The sequence below is a fragment of the Erpetoichthys calabaricus genome, chromosome 18, assembly GCF_900747795.2.
Source record: "Erpetoichthys calabaricus chromosome 18, fErpCal1.3, whole genome shotgun sequence".
Taxonomy (NCBI): Eukaryota; Metazoa; Chordata; class Cladistia; order Polypteriformes; family Polypteridae; genus Erpetoichthys; species Erpetoichthys calabaricus.
This window is the reverse complement of record NC_041411.2, coordinates 67,304,774-67,327,059: the sequence shown is the minus strand read 5'-3', so window position 1 is coordinate 67,327,059 and position 22,286 is coordinate 67,304,774. Positions and strand designations below refer to the sequence as shown.

At 42.4% G+C, this 22,286-nt stretch overlaps 1 protein-coding gene across 2 annotated transcripts in view; it reads right to left on the bottom strand.

Moving 5' to 3' along the window:
• si:dkey-49n23.1 (semaphorin-3D) overlaps window positions 1–22,286 on the bottom strand; it is a 321,365-nt gene that overhangs the window by 76,219 nt on the left and 222,860 nt on the right. For both annotated transcript variants that reach the window (XM_028824096.2, XM_028824097.2), the window contains exon 3: window positions 1,702–1,862. In XM_028824096.2, coding sequence (XP_028679929.2) covers window positions 1,702–1,862 — 161 coding nt within the window. The remainder of the gene's footprint in view (window positions 1–1,701; window positions 1,863–22,286) is intronic.

Below are 22,286 nucleotides of genomic sequence, written 5' to 3'. Positions count from 1 at the left end.
TGCTATTGAAGTTACACCAGCAAATGCTGCTAGCATGTGCTCACCAGTCCATTGTGCAATTAGGAGCTGATGACCTACCAGCCTAGTCTGCCTACCAAGGATGTCTACTGACCATGTTAGCTCCGCAGAGGGACAGACTTTGAAAACAGGACTTTTGACCAATGAATGTTGGGTGGAGGCGGGTCTTCAAGCCAAAAGGTCTTTCCCTGGAGTCTTTGGGTTTACTGTTTATGATAATATTTAACAATATTTTAGCAAAAAAGCATTTTTGTTTTGCACATTTTGAGCAAGCAGCTGGATAACAGATGTGGATTATGCAACATAAATAGCATGAGATTTCTTTTTTGTCTTTCATGAATATTTTTCACATCGTTTGCCATTGTAGAGCACTGGCCACCACTGGGTTCTTTTGTATCATAAAATTCTTTCTCTCCATTCTGCATAAAAATGTGAGATTAAAATATTTTTGACCACCACTAGCAACGTACATGAGGTAGGTAACATATAAGAAAATATCATTTTTGGTTATAGTACCCCTCTAAAATTTTTTAAGCTAATTTTATTAATTAATGATACCAAATCCAAAAATCTATGAAGCAAAAAACAAAAAAACAAAGACTAAAATTCAAAAAACCAAAGAAAGCCAAAGCTGAATGTTAAACTTGTAATGGGAAAGGCACAAATATGGGAGTAGAAGAGCACATATTAAAATCTAATGCCACTGCAATGAGGCAGTAGCTGCTTGACGTTTATATAGTACTCAAGTACTGCAGCTCTTACCTAACCAGGAGTCTCGTCTCTCCACTATTACAAAGTACAGATGAAAATCAAATTACTTAAAAATACATAACAAAAATTTAGGAAAAGGAAAGAAAACAACATGTAGGGCCAAGAACCTTGTGATACCTTAACACCTTTTAACCTATTGCAGTTTGAGTTCTTACCCTGGCTGGAGTTCAAAGTCTTGTTTCATGTCTTTTTTGTTCTTAGTTGAGCTATTTGTTTATGTTAATGTTAATCATGTTAATGTTAATCTTGTTAATTATCTGCTATATTCTTTTTTTTTTTGCCTGTATTATATTCCTTACATTTTGTGGGTGGTCGACCCAAGAAATCGGGCCATCTGCTAAACACCATCAGGAACTGCAGTCATCTCCTATAAATCCAGAGGATATCCCATAGTTCATTGTGAATGTGATCTGGAGCTCTTTGTGTTTTTCTGTACTTTTTGTAAACGTTTGGGATTTTGACCTTCTGCTCTGTTCTCTGGACCTCTCACTGGATCCTGTCTTGGGATTTTATTTTCTTTTGGAATTGCCTTTAACATGAATTGCATGCCTTTTGTGCTCTTCTGATCTTTGCAGTATTACAGAGCAGGTTTTTATGAAGCATACACTTTTTTATTTTATAAAGATTCTATAAGGCACTTTTTGTGTCTAGCCAGGGTTTTTGGACAGGATTTTCCCCTCTAGTATCCATTATTGGAAGTGCTTTAGAGACTTAATGTGCTTTGGGACTCCTAGTTCATGACAGCATCCTCAATCCTTCCTTTGTGAGGATCTTTTCCCCTTGCAAGCCCTCTCACTTGGGGTCTTAAGACATTGCTGGATAACTAGGTACGATACCCAATATTTCAGTAAAAAAACAATATGTGAAGAATCATACAATTGAGCTACTGTAATATCTCACTGTTTCTGATACCTTATGTGGGTTGTCATTCAGGTTATCTAAGCGGAGAAGGAATATGTAGTTTTTTGCCCCGGCCAACAACCATCCACGATCTTCATCCAAAAGAAGGGTCTGGAAGCTGGAAGTGTTTCTTGATCCCAGAAAGATGACTGAACTATTAGACAGCTGCAGATCTGTAAAAGACAACCAAAAGTTACATTAAGTTTAGGAGTTTAACTCATATTTTACTACCTTACCTTAGGATTCTCTATACATGCTGCAAAAATGAAAGAGATGTTAAAGTAAAAGAGGATGGGCACTTGCGAAGAGCTTTGCTGTTAGTAGTTTAACAGTCACTTAATTATTAACTAATGTCAGAAACGTGCGAGTAGGAGGCACCTAAAGGGCTTGAGTAATTGTAATTCTATGCCAGAACAGGGGGCGATGTAGTGTGCTGATTGTCTCTCTCAGTTCCTTTCAGACCATTCTCGAGAAATCCCACCGGGTTTCGGCGCCTCTGAAGACATCACTTCCGGGTATGGGGGCATGTGATGATGTCAGTTCCGGCCCTGAAGATGTTACTTCCAGGTCCGGCATCGATGACAACACTTCCTCCACCAGCCTTTAAAGTTGCCATCTTACATCCACATATGCAGTTCTGTTTTGGACTCAGTCTTGTACACAACTATCTTCAATTTCAACTTTTTGCAGCCAGGGCATATTATACTGGTACAAGTGGCTGCCTCAAACCTTTATGATGTCTGATGGTCGTTTTTCTGACAGTGGCATAGTCGGCAGGATTCTGGCCGTCAGTTCTGGTCAGAAACCTTTTAAAAAGTACGTGGACGCAAACCCAACAGGCAGCGCTATGACAGGAGGAGCCTGAGTCGGGAGGAGGTGGACAACACTTGGTGGGAGGTGTGGAGGAGAAAGAATTTTATATTTATTACCCGTTTATTGTGGCTGTGGTGTTTGGAGGCACTGTTTTGAAGAAGAAAATTATTAAAAGTCTTCTTAGTGCTTTTAACCTGTGTCCAGAGTGTCTGTCTGTTGGGTTTACAAGGGGAAATAGTGCCACCTAACGTCCACTTATTTACACTAGATAGCAAAGGTGTAGCTTAGTGCCTGAAGCTCCAATGGATGCCAATCTTCAAATTGAGAAGCAGAAAAGCAAGCACACACGTTTAACAGACAGTCTGGGCATAGTTAGGGTTACCAGATGTCTGGCAAAAGCAAGACACGTTCTCCTTTTCGGCATTGTGTCCTCCATCCGGCAGGCATTGCCTAAAAAGGCGAAAATGTCTAGCTTTCATCAATCACTGACTTGCCTGTGTTATTGGCTGAAATCGCACGCTATCATCTATTCCTGGGCACAATGCCAGCACTGAAAGAGCATTTTCCTTGATCAATGCACAGTAGACAAAAGAAAGAAATAGATTGTCTGTTGACTCTGTCAGAGGAATTCTTCTGACAAAGTACAATTTTAAGAATATTTCTTGTCTGGAGTTCCACACCTATGATGCCGGGAACAATGAACTGCTGCAAACAGTTGCCTCATCGGAAAAATATGAAACTGCCTAGTTATACTTTTAATTTTGATGACTCATTTTGTGATCTGCCAAATTAGTTGTTTTTAAAGTTTTCATTGTAGCATACAGTTCATGTTGTGTTTCGTGAACAGAATGGGACGCATTCTTCTTTGTCCTCCTTTATGACCTTCAGTGTCCTCCTTTGGGTTTGTAGGTATCTGGTAACCCTATGCATAGTGCAGTCTGAGGTGATACAACACTACAGATAAGGATGTGTCTTAGTGACTGAAACCTCAACTGCTTAGTGGGCACACGGTGACCGACAGACCTGTCCAAGTGTACATACTGTATAATACTACAGTTTGGAGAATACGCTTCTGCATACTGTAGCAAAGAACCTAAGGTTTATGGTCAGCGTGAACCCCAACTACTTCAGAGCATTTTATGAGCTACTTTCTTTAAAAGTGGGTAATCTTCTCCTGCCAGGGAAAGGTTTTGAATCAAAGTGACCAAGTAATGGAATCAGTAGGTTACAATAGGAAACATCTCACATCCTTGAGTATACTTCTCATCAGAAGTAGCTGTATTTGTGAAAAATGGGTTTATAAACTGGATATGCAGATGCATAATTATTATCTTAGCATTCCTGTCCATCCATCCATCCATTTTCCAACCCGCTGAATCTGAACACAGGGTCACGGGGGTCTGCTGGAGCCAATCCTAGCATTCCTGTTTTGATTTTAAAAGGAATTAACAGACATTGTTGTAAACTTATGAGAAGGCCCATCCAATCATTTTCTAATCTCTTCTGGGTTGCAAGGAGACAGTCCCAATCCCGTCTAATTTATTCAGACACGGTTAACAAGACATGAAAACTCCATGCAATAACCAGATATGGGATTTGAACCCATGCCCCCATAATGCTGAAGGGCTAACCTTTGTGATATCCTAGTTGTAGATGTCTCATGGGCTGGGCAGGCATTCAGGCCAGGATGGAAACAGGAAGCAGACCCGGAAGGAAGAGATGGACGGACAGCCCCTGTAAAAGAAGAGATATCGCTGGGGAGTTTTTATTACCCCAGGACGATAGATGGGAGCAGTCCCGGATATCCACACCCAGTGGGAAGCCACCAGGGCATGCTGGGAAATGTAGTCTAGCAGGGCAGCCCTGCTGGGGTCACTGGGTGCCACGAGAGGGCGCTGCAGGGAGACAAGCTCCCTATTATAATGGACTTCCATCGGGCAATCGCCCTGGCACTGGAAGTACTCCTGAGTCTGTAATGAAAGGGACAGCAATCCTTTATCCAAGCAAGTCGGAGCTGGGAGGGAGTGGAGTAACGCTTGAGTGGAGGAGGGTGGGTAGAAAGAAAGAAAGAAAGAAAGAAAGAAAGAAAGAAAGAAAGAAAGAAAGAAAGAAAGAATTATGGAGAGAAAAGACCTGTGTTTGTGTATTTGTTTGTGTTTATATCACTTTTTTTGAGGTAAATATAATAAAACCTTCCGATATTTGAACCCGGTACTGTGCTTCTGTGTTCATGTCGGGGTTTGTGCTTGCTGACACCCGGGTTTCCTTCACAGTATGCAAAATATTTAAAATATTATGAGGTTAATGGGCTTTATCTGCGGTGGGTTGGCCCCCTGCCCGGGATTGGTTCCTGCCTTGTGCCCTGTGTTGGCTGGGATTGGCTCCAGCAGACCCCCGTGACCCTGTGTTTGGATGCAGCGGGTTGGATAATGGATGGATGTCAAGCTTTGCTTATGCTAAACTTATTAAAACTGTTTTGTTACTGGGTGTTTTTGTTTACATGTGTAAATATTCTTTAGTTTAATAATTTAATGTTGATATGTATTTAAGCTTGTAAACAGTGAAATGCATGACATAAAGTTCAAAATTGAAATACACAATGACAATTGATTGACAGTTGACAAAGCAAACACTGCAAAATATTTTCATTTTAAAAAAAATCATTCGAGAATTCCAAAATTGCCTCGAGGTAATAAGGCGTTTTCAATTAGGCAGCAAAAGAAGTTATCAAGTACATAACTAATTAGGGCGAAATTAGGCTGACAATGATTTGAACCCTCTAAGGCATTTCAGGTCCAGGAGGTGAAAAGGCTGGCTAAAGCCCATTTGACGTTTAGCTGGAGCCAGCTGTGCAAAGCAGTTGTTGCTGAAAAACTCCCCTGGGGCGCATCTGTTAAATTATATACAAAATAACTTGTAAAATCACTGCAAATTAACCCCGCACGCCAAGGCTTGTCTACTCTGGTTTAAACTTTGTTTGCCATATTAGTCTCCTAGAGATGTCGACAGCTTGTGGCAGATCATTTATTGGGAGGTCTATTTCTGTCAACGTTGAAAAATTAATTTGCTTCTAATTGAAGTAGACGGCTGACTGTTTTGAACTAGCTATACAGTTGCCATTAAAGTATCGGGATTTGTTCTTGCTGCGGTGGGTTGGCACCCTGCCTGGGATTGGTTCCTGCCTTGTGCCCTGTGTTGGCTGGGATTGGCTCCAGCAGACCCCCGTGACCCTGTGTTCGGATTCAGCGGGTTGGAAAATGGATGGATGGATGGATTTGTTCTTGTCACAATTTGTTCGCTCTTTCTAAACATTGATTGAAATCATTTTTCTAAGAATCTTTGGGTATGGGGGCACCAGCAGGTGCAGCTGGAGGATGACATTTCCCCCATACGCCAACGTTTTCACGGTGTACAGACTGACAAATGAAAACATTGAATTTTACTTGAAAGGAATGAGAAATTGAGATGTAGAAATTTATGGGCCAATTTGTTTCCCAGACTAAAAATCAAAATCTAAATGTCAGAAGAAATAGTCTTTAACACCATAAAGCACACCAAAGATGTGTTTGATATTCAATATAGTTATTCTGATTTCATTGTGCCGATGACTTCATATGGGGCATAACCCCCTGTAACTCTGGCTAATACCACTGTGGTAACAACCAAGATAAATATCAAAAAATGGCCAATAATAAAACCAAAATGGTGTTGCGGGATAACACAAAAATTTTTCAACTCTTTGAGGATGTTTTATATAAATAAACAAATGCAAGAACTGAAAAAAAAAAACCAGAATGCTCAAAATGCATCACAAAAGCCCATAAAATACTAATAAAATACATCAATCATAAACCCCTGGGTTAACATTAGATATGAACATCAATAAAGAGCTACACACTTATAAAGACACAACCTTCTTTTTATATTAGCTCGCTTGTCTATTCAGCCCACTATCTCTGTTCAGCTTGGCTCACTATTGCTAACACCCGCCAAGTCAGTATGCAATTTTGGGTTGGTGAGTGATAAATAGCTCTCCATCACAGACCGTATTTGATGGAGTATGCAGCATGATTTCTGTTCCAGGCTTTGGTCTGATGGTGTCTGACTACTGCAAACCAGTGCTGCTTGGAGTGCCAGAACGTGTTTCCAAGTTACTACAGATTATTGAAAATGCAAGTGGCATGTCTGGTGTTCAGCTAACAGAGCTTGGAACATGTCAGTCCTCTACTCAGATCTCCACATTGGCTACATGTAGTGGCACGCATTAAGTTCAAATCCTTGATGCTTGCTTACAGAGTAGTCAATGCGTCAACACCTGTATATAATGTAAGGGATGGCCAACAGCTCAACCCGGCCGGGATGCCCCTGAGACGGAAGGACAGGGGAAGGCAGCTTTTGTAGGACACTGCCTCCCCCAAAATGCTAGATGGCAGCTCCCCTGGAGTGTAACGGTGCCCCGGATTCCCACAGGGCATCTTGTGACTTGGAGTTTGGTTGCTCAGCCCTGTTGGGTACCGTGGGTGCTGCCAGGAGGAGCTGTGAGAGGAACAGAGGAGCCATGCTTAATCCATAGCTCGGAAGTACTATCAAGTCACGTGGACGGGAGCCCTGAAGTACTTCCAGGCTGATTAAAGGTTGAGAACAATATAAAGGACTGCTGAAGACCCAGCAAGTGAGCCGGAGTCGGGAGGAGTAGGACAGAGCTTGCTGGGAGGTGTGGAGGAGAATATTGTATTGATTTATCATTGGTTTATTTGTGTATGGTGGTTGTAGAGCTTAAAAGGCACTTTGAAGAAGAAAAAATAATTAAAAGATCTTCTTCGTGCTTTTACCCTGTGTCTGCATATCTAGCTGTCGGGTTTAAGGGGCGACAGTGACCCCTAGCATTCTTAATATATATATATAATATATATATATATATATATATATATATATATATATATATATATATATATATATATATATATATATATATATATATATATATACTGTATATATATTGTCACAAAACTCACAATGAGACATAGCAAGGTTTGGGGCAGCCACCCGTATAATTTGGTATCCTGGCTGCAAAGTCGTAAAATGAGATACAGCACTGATGTGCACAAAACTGAGTCCAAAATTGAACTGAGGGAATAGGGAAAAGGTGCAGGCTTTTAAAGGGGAAGACAGGAAGTGAGATCATATGGGTCAGGCTCATGAAGGTCTTCGAGCTCGGACGTGACATCACAGGGGCCGGAGCTGGCAAGGTCTCCTTCCATAGGCTCAGTCCCGGAAGTGACGTCACGTCAAGAGAGCCAGGTGGAATCTCCCGTGCTTGGTCTACAGGAAACGGAGAAAAAGAGTCAGTGCACTGTGCCACATCCTGGTATGCCTCGGAACTGCCCTTACCCAAACCCTTTAGCTGCCTCCCATGCGCACGTGTGTGACAATATATATATATATATATATATTTATATTGAAATAGTTTACTGTCAAATAATGCAAAGAGTACGCGACACGTGTTTCGTCCTAATTCTGGGCTTATCAGGCATACACACTCTACTGCACTCCCTCTTGGGAATCAAACCTCGGATGTCAGCGCTAGAGGTGAAGCCCCTAACATTGCGCCACGGCGTGTGGTTCGTTTATTTGACAACATGTAGATCGGGGTAATTACATTCACTGCATTTGTAGTCAACTTGCTGACCAACCACAAGCCCCCGATCTACATGTTGTCAAATAAACGAACCACATGCCGTGGCGCAATGTTAGGGGTTTCGCCTCTAGCGCTGACGTCCGAGGTTTGATTCCCGAGAGGGAGTGCAGTAGAGTGTGTACGCCTGATGAGTCCAGAATTAGGGCGAAACATGTGTCGCGTACTCTTTGCATTATTTGACAGTAAACTATTTCAACCATTCTATGATCTGTTTCTCACAACTGAGGGCATCGTGACAGATGTTAGCCGACTTGCTGACCAACCACAAGCGTTACCTGATAGGTAACCACCCATACAATCAGATTGTGATTCAGACTACGAATGCCGTGAATATATATATATATATATATATATATATATATATATATAGACTAGGGGGCTCCGCCCCCTGCTTGCTTCGCTCACCCACCCCTGGGTTTGGTTTAGCTGATATACAATTTAAAGAGATTGTTAGTTTCATGGGAATTGTTACATATGCATTATTTTCACTTTTATTTTAAAACTTTTCTAAAAACAATACTTCATTTCTGGCCCCAGGCATGGTTACATCTCTTTCTCGCAGGACGTATAACGCTGCTCGCATTGTGAAGAGGGTGCGGCTGAACGCACGCTAAGGAGATGCCGTCGGATAATCTGCTGCCTTTCTGCTTCTGGCGAGCTGCCTCTTCTGCTTGTCTTGCTGCCTGATCATTTCAACGCCTATACAGCAGCTGTCCTTTTGCCACTTCGCATCTCTGTCGCTCGCGTTGTGAAGGGGGTGGGGTGGCAAGGGTTAGTTTGGCTGAACGCACGCTAAGGAGAAGCATTCTGATCATTTGCAGGCTTTTTGCTGCTGGCAAGCTGCGTGTTTTGCTTGTCTCTTGTCATTGTTTTAAGAGCTGGGAGCCCATGAAGCGTGTCTGCCAACAGCAATCCAACAACTGCTACGTTAGATGTCCGTGGACTTGTTGTAAATGATGTCTCACTGCCTTGTCTTGCATGACGTTGTAAAAACAATACTTGTCCTTTATTTCCGTCCCCGGGCGTGGTTAAATCTCTTTCTCAGGACATATAATGCTGCTCCCGTTGTGGAGGTGGGTGGCAGCTGAACGCATGCTAAGGAGGTGCCGTTGCTGCTGTCGCACTGCTATCAGTCTTCCGTGCTGTACTCCGCCCTCCCTCAATCAGACCTAACAGTCACTTAAAACAAAAAAGGTTTCAACCTGGCTGGGACGCTACAATACTTTCGAATTTTACTGCTTTCATATTCTTTACCTTTCTCTGCATGTGCATCGCACCATCGTTTGTTTGAACCTTTCAAATTCCACTGCTTTCATAATCTCTTATCTGCCTTATTTTCTCTCCAATGCTTTTGGGTGTCTTTTCTCCGCGCTGCTCTTTCTTCTTTGCTTATTCGTTGACGTTTCATCTAGAACACATTGTCCTTATACGCTTTATGTGTGCTGAGAGCACAGGATCTGTGTGTGCTACTTGCCTTTACATGACTGAGTGTTATTTGATATTGTTTGCATCTCGCAGGTCTTTTAAGTGTCTTCCGAGAACTTCCGAGAAGATCACGTATCGTCGCCCTGCTTTTCCTTTCCAGGATTTTCTTTTTATAATTATATATATATATATATATTGTGAGACTTCTGAAGTCTTTTAAGACCCTTCCCAATGGGATGACACCCAGAAGTGCGACTGCCGCATCTGTTGAAGGTTGCTCGTCCTTTGCAAAGGCAACCAAAGAAACAACTACAAGCTGACCGCTACCATACACAAAGTGACGGTTGCCTGATGATTGATGTATGGAGCATTATAGCTTGGCCACTGACCTGGCCCTGGCCCTGCCTGTTTGCTGTGTCTGTGTATAGTAGAATGGCAGATCCTGCTACAATAAAAAATCTTGCTGTTCCCGCTTCGAGTGGAATAAACCTGGTTTTGCTATAGTACTAAGATTCAGCCTCGTCTTTGGGCTGCAAGAGATCAACTCAAGTGTCAATATATATATATATATATATATATATATATATATATAGTATGGCAGGAGGCTGGGGGCCAGACCCAGCCGGGATGCCTGGAAGGACTGGGAGGAAGTCTATACATCCCCTGGGCCACGAGGGGGCAACCACCCTGGATAGTTAGGGGACCACGGGGACGAAGCGAGGAGCCTCAAACCCACTGGGACCCGTGGCCACTGCCAGGGGGCACACCGAGCATCGTGGAGCCTGGGAGATCCGCGCTTCCACCACACCTGGGAAGGTGGAGGAAGGACCTTCCAGGGACGCCCGCAGTGCTTCTGGGTGCTCATGCGGCACTTCCGCCACACCAGGAAGTGCTGCCGAAAGGACATCAACGGGCACCTGCAGCACATCCGGGTGAGTATAAAAGGGGCCGCCATCCTACAGTCGGGGAGTGAGAGTCGGGAGGAAGAGGACAAGGCTTCGAAGTGGGAGGATAAGGCGGCCCGAAGAGGACCATTGAGAGGCCCAGGAACAAAAAGGGTGTTTGGTGCTGGAGCACTGTGTGCTGTGTGGGACTTTTATATGTAAATATAACTGTAAATAAACCGTGTGTTGTGGACAACGGTGTCTGTCTGTCTGTGTCCGGGCTGATCCTCTCACAATATATATATGGCTCCACCTGTGTAGTAGTGAAACAGGACAAACTTTAAAAATTCAATAAACAAACAAGTATCGCTAGCACAGCAGAGGCATGATACGCTACAAAACGTGGCCAGAGGTAGAGCGACTCGAACGGAGGCAGGCGCGGGAGTGAGGAGGGCCTCACCCAGCTGCCCACTTCTCATATCACGTTTCCCCCTCCCCTCAGCTCGCAGCCTCTCTCTCGGATTAGCGCAAATAAATCACTCCTGCAAGCGAACTATGACACACAGCATGATGACAGAAGTCCTAAAATCAACTGGAATGTTCAAGCAAATTATAGAAAAAAACCCAATCTACATCTGTCAAGTAGTTCTCTCGTGAAAAGCAGACAGACATAAAGACAGATAGAGGTTGGATTTTATATATACATATTGTCACACACGTGCGATTGGGAGACAGCTAAAGGGCCTGAATAATACTAATTCCACGCCTGACCAGGGGGTGGCGAGGTGTAATGACTTTCTTTCTCAATCCTTTGCATACCATCAACGGGAAATCCAGCAGAGTTCCAGCACCACTGATGATGTCACGTACGGTTCCGGCGCCACTGATGACGTCACTTCCGTTCACGGTATATAAAGCCACCTTCTTTAACAACCTCATTCAGATCTGAATTGGACTCTGACCTGTGAACAACTCTCAACCATTACCTTTTGCAGCCAGGGTATATTATACAGGTGGCTGACCCAAATCTTTTGATGTCTCTTGGTCATTTTTGTGACTATAGATAGATAGATAGATACTTTATTAATCCCAATGGGAAATTCACATTCGCGTAGAAGAGGGCGCTCGCCACAACTGTTTGATAGAACATCTGCAGCATCTTATTGCAGATGTTGAAGGAAGCCAGCCTTCTAAGGTAGTATAACCGGCTCTGTATATACAGTATACCCTGTATGTATATATATATATATATATATATGTTGTGGTAATGGTAGTTACCCACCAAAACAGGGGTTGGCACTGCGTTCTAATGAGTTCCCTCTTCATCCCTATACAGAACGTCACTTCTGTTGCCAGCCCTCCTGGGCCTGCCTTTGGTATATTGGGACCGCGGCGAAGCAGCAAGTGGTCATAAAGAGAAAAGAGAAAGGCCAGGATGGAGCTAAAGCAGGGCGAGAGAGACGGCAAAAGGCAGAAGGATGTTTTCTGTGCCAGAGTGGCGAGGGAGATGTGTGGATTTATAAGAAACAAAAAAAAAACTGAATCATAACTTTGTTTTACCTTCGTTTTTTAACTTATTTAGTGCATTTTTTTTTAACTTCACCTTGAAAATGGGAATTATTTATTGGATTGTCTTTGAAAAACATTCATGGAATAAAAGCACTTGCACTTTTACACTCATCTAATGCAGTCGGTGTGCGTCTTCACTTTCCATGGCCCAATATTCAGTTATAAAGTTATGACTATCAACAGTTATGGGTTCAAGAGGCTCCCATTATGGCTTTGAATGAGTGGGGCCAACCCGCACTGCCACACCGTCTCTTCCTGCCTGGAAATCATATGACCAAAAGTTTGGATATATGTACTCAGTTCTGTATTGGACTCATGTCTGAAAAGATGTTATCAACATCTCTGTAGAAAGAAGCCTTTATTTTACATTTGTCTTCATCAATAGCTTGATAAAGAGTCACTGTTTTCTGTGTAAAAATAATTTCATTATATTCATTGTATTTTTATTAAGTGCACTTCCACTTCCAAGTGAGCTTGAACTTGAATGAATTACATTTTTTACGCAAATGTAAAATTTTAAACTAAAGTAAAATGTAAAGTTTTTATTCTTTAGTGACATGGAAATGAGCTTGCTTTATTTTTAAATATGCATTTTTTCCATTACATAATTCCATTTTTTAATTTTTATGTTGCTTATTTCCTTTTCTACTTACATATATAAAAAAATAAGAGATTGTTTCCTTGCAAACCATAAAAAAAGTAAATCAGTGCTTGTAAACATGAACAAAAACAGTAATTTATGAAGTGTGTTTAAGCATCTGTTTTAACTTTAATGGAATGTTATTTGTGGGATAAAAGATTTCAGAATCCAAGAACTAGCAGGGGCTTGTAATAAGCTGGAAGTCGTTGGCGGCATTTGAATAATTTGAGTGCTATCAATCAATGCCCTGTTTTTTTTTATTATTTATGACATCATGTGACATGATGAATTGCCATTGGATCACGGTGAAAACACTGACTTGAGTGCATTTCTAGGTCAATGACAACACACAGAACAAAGAAACAGATTTTGTAAACATCTCTGCTTCAGAGCATATTGTGACAAAAATAACAATCCATTGTGATTCATTCACCTTTAGCCACCCACTGGGGTCAATCTTTTTAAACAGAAAAAACTGCATGACATTTTGCATACACACCCACTCAAGAAATATCATAATAAACAAACATCAGACTCCTCTTAAACACACCAGAATGACTTAAAAGAAGAAAAATGCTGACTGGTTAGTCCATTGACGACTGCAAGTAACTAGCAAGGGAGAGACTGAAGACAAAACTGAGTGCCATTATGAACAATACTGCACACACTCTCTCTGACACACTGACACTCAGGACTTTCAGCCAATGAATTAGTCAGAAGAAGTGGGTCAGGAAATAATAGGAGGGGCTCCTTTATACCAACAGCAATACACCTACATAATGTCTCACTGGGACTGTGACAGCCGAGTCAGAAGATTTCTTTCTTTTGAATTGTTTTGTTGTATTGTCATTCTGGTGAGTGTTCAGACAAAGGTGTGTGTGTGTATTTATTTGTTTACTTATCTGTCTCTGCTATTTATGTATTTACTTATTTAAAGAGCTTCTGTAAAAAGCCAAATGTCTCTCTGGGGGCAAAAAAAAATAATATCTATCTATCTATCTATCTATCTATCTATCTATCTATCTATCATATAGTGCCTTTCACATCTATCTATCTATCTATTATATAGTGCCGTTCACATCTATCTATCTATCTACTGTATATAGTCCAGCCATCCATCCATTATCCATCCTGCTATATCCTAACACAGGGTCACGGGGGTCTGCTGGAGCCAATCCCAGCCAACACAGGGCACAAGGCAGGAAACAAACCCCGGGCAGGGCGCCAGCCCACCGTAACTGTATATAGTGCCTTTCCTATCTACAGTATCTATCTGTTATATAGAAGGTGTCATTATCTATCTATCTATCTATCTATCTATCTATCTATCTATCTATCTATCTATCTAAGGAGTCACATTATGTCCTGATGTTTGCGTCACCTTGGTTGGCACCTTTGTTGCGAGCATCGCCTGACATTAAGCAGGTGCATTTTTAAATTTAAAATCACAAAGCAAGTGTGTCAATCTAAAACCCATGAGCTCCATATGGTGTCAATTGCAGAAAAGCACTTGACATCACATGAAATCCATCCATCCATCCATTTTCCAACCCGCTGAATTCGAACACTGGGTCACGGGGGTCTGCTGGAGCCAATCCCAGCCAACACAGGGCACAAGGCAGGAACCAATCCCGGGCAGGGTGCCAACCCACCGCAGGACACACACAAACACACCCACACACCAAGCACACACTAAGGCCAATTTAGAATCGCCAATCGCCACCTAACCTGCATGTCTTTGGACTGTGGGAGGAAACCCATGCAGACACGGGGAAAACATGCAAACTCCACGCAGGGAAGACCCGGGAAGCGAACCCAGGTCCCCAGGTCTCCCAACTGTGAGGCAGCAGCGCTACCCACTGCGCCACCGTGCCGCCCATCACATGAAATATTTTTCATAAATACATTTGCAAGTCTGGTCATGACTTGTTATGTGCTTGGATTAAGATAAACCTTGAAAGGCACTCTGTCTTAAAATGTTTATTGTATGCTGTTTATATTTGCCGGCTTTACACTGTAATATCATCTGTATACCAGTTACATGTTTGTAAGTAAAGAAGAACTCACAGGGACGGTGTTTTCAGATTTTAATGAGGAATGCCTTAAAGCAAACTTCAAGGAAACCAAACCTGAAATTACAGTCCATTTTAGGAGAAGATCAAATACATAAAGATCAACATCTGACAATTATTGAAAAGTCCCTCTTCATTTCTTTTAATATGAATGGGAAACATTTTGAGCCCATGTGCTCAGGGCTTTACTGGTTTATAATGATTGTGTAAAGCACACAGCACTATTCCAGTTTCTTCTGGTCTCACGGCCGCCTTGTAATTAAAGTGCTTCTCTGGTGTTTCAGTGTCTGTCAGGCTTTTAATTGTGCCGCTTGCGATGAGAAGTTATGTGTTGTTGTGAACCATCTCCACTCCTCTGGTTTCCTTAACATTTTTCAACTAATGTTGAAAGTCATGGTTGCCTTTAATTTCACCATGTCGGTGTTATGTACAAGGACCAGATATTATCTTGACATGTTCCATATATACAATATGGAGTCACTGGGGAAATGCATGCAAGGTTCAAGGATGGCTATCACCAAAAGAGAAGCGGAGTCTTGATTTTGTTTCCCTGATGTATTCAATCTCTTAATTACAAAACCAAGACCTCTCGGTTCTAACAATTTCTTGGCTTACTTCATGTATTGTAGTTAAATAGCAAGTTAAATGTCAAAGGACAGGCAAACATCCATTCACACAGTTGTTGAATCTAATTCAGGATCACAAGAGAGTAGTATGTTTGGGGAAAGGACATCACCAGGATGGCAGAAGGCAGGTTAAGTCTCACAGGACCTCTCTAAGGCATAGAATGAGATACATTGGCAGCAGTGGGGGTCCTGCTCATGCCAGAGTCGAAGCATGGAGAGGCCCCCCTAGATGGCATTTATCACTAAATGTGCACTAGGGCTTCTTGAACGGTGTGAAATGTGGATATTTGTATGCAATTCTCCCCAATGACACTACAGGGCAGGAAACCTAGCAGTTTCTTCTATGATGAAAGAAAGAAGGTCTGGGAGGGAACACCAAAGCAGATAACACAAATATGGTGGTGGTAATAGCATTCTTTGCTGTGTCTGGCCCCGGACAGCTTTCTATTGTGGAGGGGAAAATGAATTCTGTCTGCGGACCACATCTCAAGAGAAAATGGGTCATGCTGCAAAACAACGACCCCAAGCACACGAGTCGTTCTACCAAAGGGAGTTTGAAGAAGAATAAAATAAAGGTTTTGGAATGACCAAGTCAAAGTCCTGACCTTAACTTAATGGAAATGTTGTGGAAGGACCTGAAACATACAGTTCATTTGAGAAAACCCAGCAACATCCCCGAGTTAAGGCAATTCTGTATGGAGGAGAGAGGAGAGGTTGGGAGCCTGCGTTGATAGCACATTGCTGCACCCACCACATGATGAACCACCTGGATTGGGCCACGAGTCCAGCGGGTGACACCTTAACACCACACTGGAACAGTGTGAGTTTTTTTTACGGTGCCACCAACTCCCATGTTTTCCCAGTAAGTTGGAGGACCTGCTTGCAGGGCTGGATGCAGGTTAACGTCATACCCAGGACAGAGCAATTAAAGGTTAAGGGGCTTGCTCTGGAGGCCCAATGCAGTGGAGTCACCTCTGGCGTTTATGGGATTCTGATTGCCAGAGCAGATCCCTAGCCTCAGAGCCACCACTCCACCTACTGTATGGAGGAATGGGATACAGTTACCAGAAATGTTTAGTTGTAGTTATTTCTGCAAAAGGGGTTCACAACTAACACTAACAGCAAAGATTTACATACTTTTGCCCCTCATAGATTTGTAATACTGGATGATTTTCCTCAATAAATAATTGACCAAGTATGATATTTTGGTCTCATTTGTTAAGCTGGGTTTTCCTTATCTACTCGTAGCACTTGGGAGAAGATCTAATGATGGTTTAAGTCATATTTATGCAGGAATATGGAAAATTCTGAAGGGTTCACCAACTTTCAAGTACCACCGTATATCATAATTGACTTCTCTGTTGTTCCTGCCTACTGCTGAGTGTTTATGGGTTTTTAATACATGGTGTACAGTAAAATCCAACACACAGATTCAGCCAGCAAGTAGTTTGGCTTAGTATTTAGGGCACTAGCTGACTGAGTGACTTTGATTACTATACTGAGCCTCACAGCCTAGCATATTGCTGGCTGAAATCTGGCAGCAGCTGTGATTTAGCACTTGCGACATATTGCCACATTAGAAGATGGTCCATACCCAGTGCTGCTGGGTGTGACTCCAACCCTGTAACTTTGATCTTCGCTTACCAGTATTCAATGTGGAAAGCTAGAAGGGACCTGTGATTTTGAATTCCCTCTGCATTAAAATCCCTGCTAAGTAAAAATTTAAATGTATAATTAGTTAAATGGTATGTATTACAGCTCACCGAATTGTAGTTATGTAAGTTCTTTGTTTAACGTTTCTACCTCACAGATCCAGGGCTGGATTCTAAACAAGGTACAAAATACAAGGGTCTTGATAGTTCCATGAGCCCCTAATTACCCCTCTGGATCCCCTAAAAACCTGAAATTAAATTTGGCATTGCGTTCCTGAAAAATAAACTTTAAAACCATGTTAAGGAGGTTGCGATGCACTCAAAGCTGGATTCGAGAGAAAATATCTTAGCAGCTGACAGACAGCTGTTCGCATGCACCATGGGGCAAGGAACATGAGTGGCAGCAGCCTGTTTGGTGGGAAAAGGAAGAGATGACCGTTTTTTAATAAGCTTTGAGAGTCAATGGAGGTTCTGATCGGGGCCCTCGAGAGACTGAGTGAGGAGTTTGAATGTCTGGGCTTGCGAGTGTCCTAATAAAAACCAAGAACCAGGCCTTTAATGACCTCTTGGGCTCAGCCATCAGCAGTGTGCCTGTCTGCGGAGAGAGTGTTGACCTCGTAGAGAAGTTTATTGCCTCGGTGGTGACATTCACGTCTCTGGTGACTCTTCCTATGAAGTCAGTAGATGGATTGGGAGAGCATGGGGGGGTCATGAGGTTGCTGGAAAGGGTTGTGTGGCGCTCCCAATATGTTTGCAAAAGGACGACGGTCCAAGTCTTTAGAGTCCTGGTGCTTCCTGTTTTGCTATATGGTTGCGAGACATGGACGCTATACAGTGACCTGAGATGAAGACTGGACTCCTTCGGTACTCTGAAAAATCCTTGGGTATCGCTGGTTTGACTTTGTGCTGAATGAGCAGTTGCTCATGGAGTCCTGAATGAGGCACATTACCTGCATTGTGAGGGAGCGTCAGTTACGGCACTATGGACATGTGGCGCGATTCTCTGAGGGTGATACGGCTTGTAGGTATCCTCATTGTTGAGGACCAGAGCAGCTGGACCAGGCCAAGAGGACGCCCATGTAACACCTGGCTGTGACAGATAGAGGGTCATTTCTGGGGAGGAAACTGAACTGCAAGTCTGCCTGGGGGGTTGCCAATCAGGATCCCGAGCTGTTTTATTGTGTGGTGGGTGCGGCAACAAACTGTACCAGCGCATGCTCCCTGACCTGACCTGACCTGACCTTTGAGAGAAATCAAGAAACGGGCGGGGACTTCAAGAGAAAAAATATAAATAAGAACCCCACACAGCTGTTACTCTTAGTCTGAGGAATGTTGAGGAATGTGATGGTGGATTGCAGAAAGTGATGGAGACTGCTGATGCTATAACAAAGACAGTGTTCATGCTTCAGAGGATCACTGACTTACAGTACATTCAAAATGACCTGCTCCTGCCTTCCATGCCCTTAACTAACCAGAGCTGCAGTGCTGGCCTGTGGAAGGGAGGCCAATTGGTTCAAGGTAACAAATTACATTGAAACATATAATGAGTTAGCCATTTTAGCATCACACACACAGCATCCAAGTGAGTTTGTCTCATGAGAAATGGCTGTTCTGCATGATGCTGGTCAGAAGTACAAGGTGGCATGGCTTTTGTGTTGTGAGCAGACTGCATATTGGTTTGATGTGATTCATCTACTTGAGATACGCATTTCCTAACATTCTCCATGGTTAATTTATCGAATACTCCATAATAGAAGAACATTTTTTTAGCATTCAACCTACACTGGAGCACTAATAGGACTTTCTGAATACCATAGGTTATTTCACACACTCTTCAAAACCTTTGGAAGAAACCCAGTGAGCATAAGTAACACATACAAAACTTCATACACATCGTACCCAGGCCATGTTTTGAACTAAAAACTCTGGAACTGTAACACCCAACTGTAATGTACTGCCTTTACAACTCCATTCACCCATTTGTTCTTCCACCCACTTAATCCTTTAAATGCCAAACTGCATTCGGTAAAATGCAGGAACAAATTCTGGATGTGGGCCGAGTCCATCACATGGCTTGGTCACTGACAGAACTACACTCACTCATACAAGATCATGTCACAGTGGTCAGTTAATCTCACATACATGTTTTTGGGATTTGTCAGGAAAAATGAAGTACCCAGAGAGATCCCACTGAGACAGAGGACTCTCCTGGAAACTCAACATGGGTCATGAATTATCCAGGAATGACTTTGAGTCTTCTGGAGCTATGACGCATTATATGACTAGTATGAAGCATTGGGTACTAACCACCATGCCCCCCCCCACCCACAACTTGTTTGACAGTTTAAAGTGATTCCACTGACATGCTGACATTGACATTATTAGGCTTGAAATCAAAAACATTAAATGGTATTTGACTTTTATTTGGAAGCAATATGTCACCTCAAGCAGCTATTACATCTTTTTTATGATCAATTTTGGCACAAGAATACTTTCTATTGAAATCAAAGATAAATAGAAACATATGAATTTAAAAAAAAAAAGCTACCCTCTTGTCATCAGCACTCTCGCTGTGCTAATTGAAATAAATTACGATCAGAGGGCCCGGCCCTCTAGAGAGGCAGTAGAGAAGAATGTGCTCTGCGTTTCTGGATGAAAATGTGTTGATAGAGATCTACATTCCAGAGCACCAAGTCAGCATTCCGGGATACATCATCTCTATTTAAATGTCTGTTTTTATTGTGCAAAGCATATTTTTTTCTGTTCTTGCTTGTGGGCATCCCTACATATAAACAGTGACAAACAGCATCCATATAATAAAGCCATCAGGCCTCTGAGACAGTGGGGCAGTGATGTCTCAAAGATACAAAGTCCTGGCTTCAAATTCCAGGCCGGTCATTGCTTGGGTAAAGTTTGGACATTGTCTCTTCGTCTGTGTGTGTGTTTTTTTCCCAGAGTACTGTTTTTTTGCCCATACCATGCATGCTACATTATTTGGTATTTCCTGTGTATATGAGTGTGCCTGGTCTTACACCTGAGAACGCCCTATGGGAGCATGTGGGACACTCAGCTCAGGACATATAGAGGTGAGACACGGCTACTGACAACCTTTCCTCTTTAAGGCCTAAAGTGAAGGTGGAACTCTTCAAAGTTTAATGACGAAGCTTTTGGTCTGGTCTGCTCAGGAAACCCCTTCCCTTTCCTTGTGACTGGTGTCACACACGTGCGACTAGGAGCGAGCTGAATGGACCAAGTGGAAGTGATTACCCGCCTGGCCAGGGGGTGGCGGGGTGCTCTAAACTTGTTTCTGTTAATTCTGCAGATCAAATACGGGAAATCCTGCCTGAGTCAACATCATTTCCGGTTCCGGCTCCCAGACTGATGTCACTTCTGGTTCCGGCTCCCAGACTGATGTCACGTCCGGTTCCAGCTCCCAGACTGAAGTCACTTCCGGGTTACGGACTATAAATTCGCCATATTGCCAAACCAAATCAGTTCATGTTGGGAACTCAAACAGACAACTAAAAATCCTTTGCAGCTAGGAACATTATACGGGTGGCTGCCCCAAACCTTCTTTTAGTGTGTTGAGACTCGTTATTTCACACTGGCTATAAAAGAGATTTTACAACTGGAAGTCAGTTTCATTGCTTGGACCACAACTATCGGAGCCAGACTGCCAGCCCAACATTAACCACTAATGCTCAGTGACCAATAGTAATAGCATTCTTTTAAATACAGGTAGCCGTCGACTTACAATCACGTTCGGTTCGTACTGCTCCCAAGTCAATCTGGATGTAAGACAGACAGGTGTATGTATTGAAACCTGACCATGTGTATAGTACTGCATAATAAGTCCCTTAAGTCATATTATGTGTTTTATATCCTTTTCTATCATCATTATTAGCACATTGTGTAGATTTTCTATCATTTATTTACTTTTTTGTAATTTTTTTTTTATTATTTTGTTTCATTTTTACTGTTGATCGCATGGGTGCCAAACCTTTAATATCTTCACGAAACCTTTCTTTGTCTATGTTATGTTATATCATCACTGTTCGCCTCTCCCCGTGTTCACTGTGTTAACTGTGAGAGGAGGAATTGTATCGGCAGAGTTTGAGCACTCATATGTTTTCTGTTTTAGCATTTCAACCTGTTAATAATAAACATTAACAGGTAAAGAAGTTCAGTGTGGTTTTGTTACCCCTTCTTGTCAGTTCACACAAACTGGCACATCGTGAGTCACAATGCAGAAGCTCCAGAGGTTAACCAGATTCAAAGTCAGAGCCCAGCAGTACAGTGTTAGTGCTAAACACTGGTTACAATGGGATAACTTAAGGTAACACGTGATGGCATTCATTTTCTTTCCTCCGTCATACTGCTTGATCACCTTCATTTTTGTGTCGAGATCAATTGCCTTTTTTCCTGTAATTGTAAGACAAATGTAACAGAATGTAGTCAAAACTGCTGCAGGTAATAAACAGAGATTGAAATGAACGAGTCACGGCATATGGAGCTGACGTGGTGAAAGCTGTCGTTTGCCTGTGAGACACAGTAGCGGTTGATCTAATGATCATAAGACAAATAGGTCATAAGTCGATGACTACCTATGTTATCATCACTGCTATCCCACAGGGACCTCCCTGGACAGCCCAACACCTCATCCGCTATCATCCCTTTTGTCCTCATAGCAGGTTTAAGAATATAATGTACTTTTCATTGTGGTCTATTGACCTAGTGTTTGAATGGTAAAGTGCCACGTCACAAATGAGGGGCCTTTAGATTCTGACCTGGGCGTTTTGCCTACCAAGACTTACATTACAGAAATGCTGGATGTGGACCATCAACTAGTCTGATTCTGGATAGCAATACTGACAGCATACGCCATCACAGGGCACTTTAAAGAGCTAGCAAGAGTTCAATAAACACCAAAACAAAATTACTTATGAACAAGATGAAATCACTTCAGTTTTTTTGTCCAGCACCTCCTGACTCACAAGTACTCCCACATATAAAACACCATTCGACTCTTCTTGACATCTAATTATGTCAGACGTCAACGTTTTTGGGGCCTGCACTATTTTTGGCCTTGTAGACCCAAACAAAAACTAATTTTTAGCTCATTTTTGGACCATAGTTTGTGCAGGAAATGACACCCATATGATAAATTTCAAACCAATAGGTGTCTTCAGCAAAAATGATCAGAAGTACTTGAAGTTGT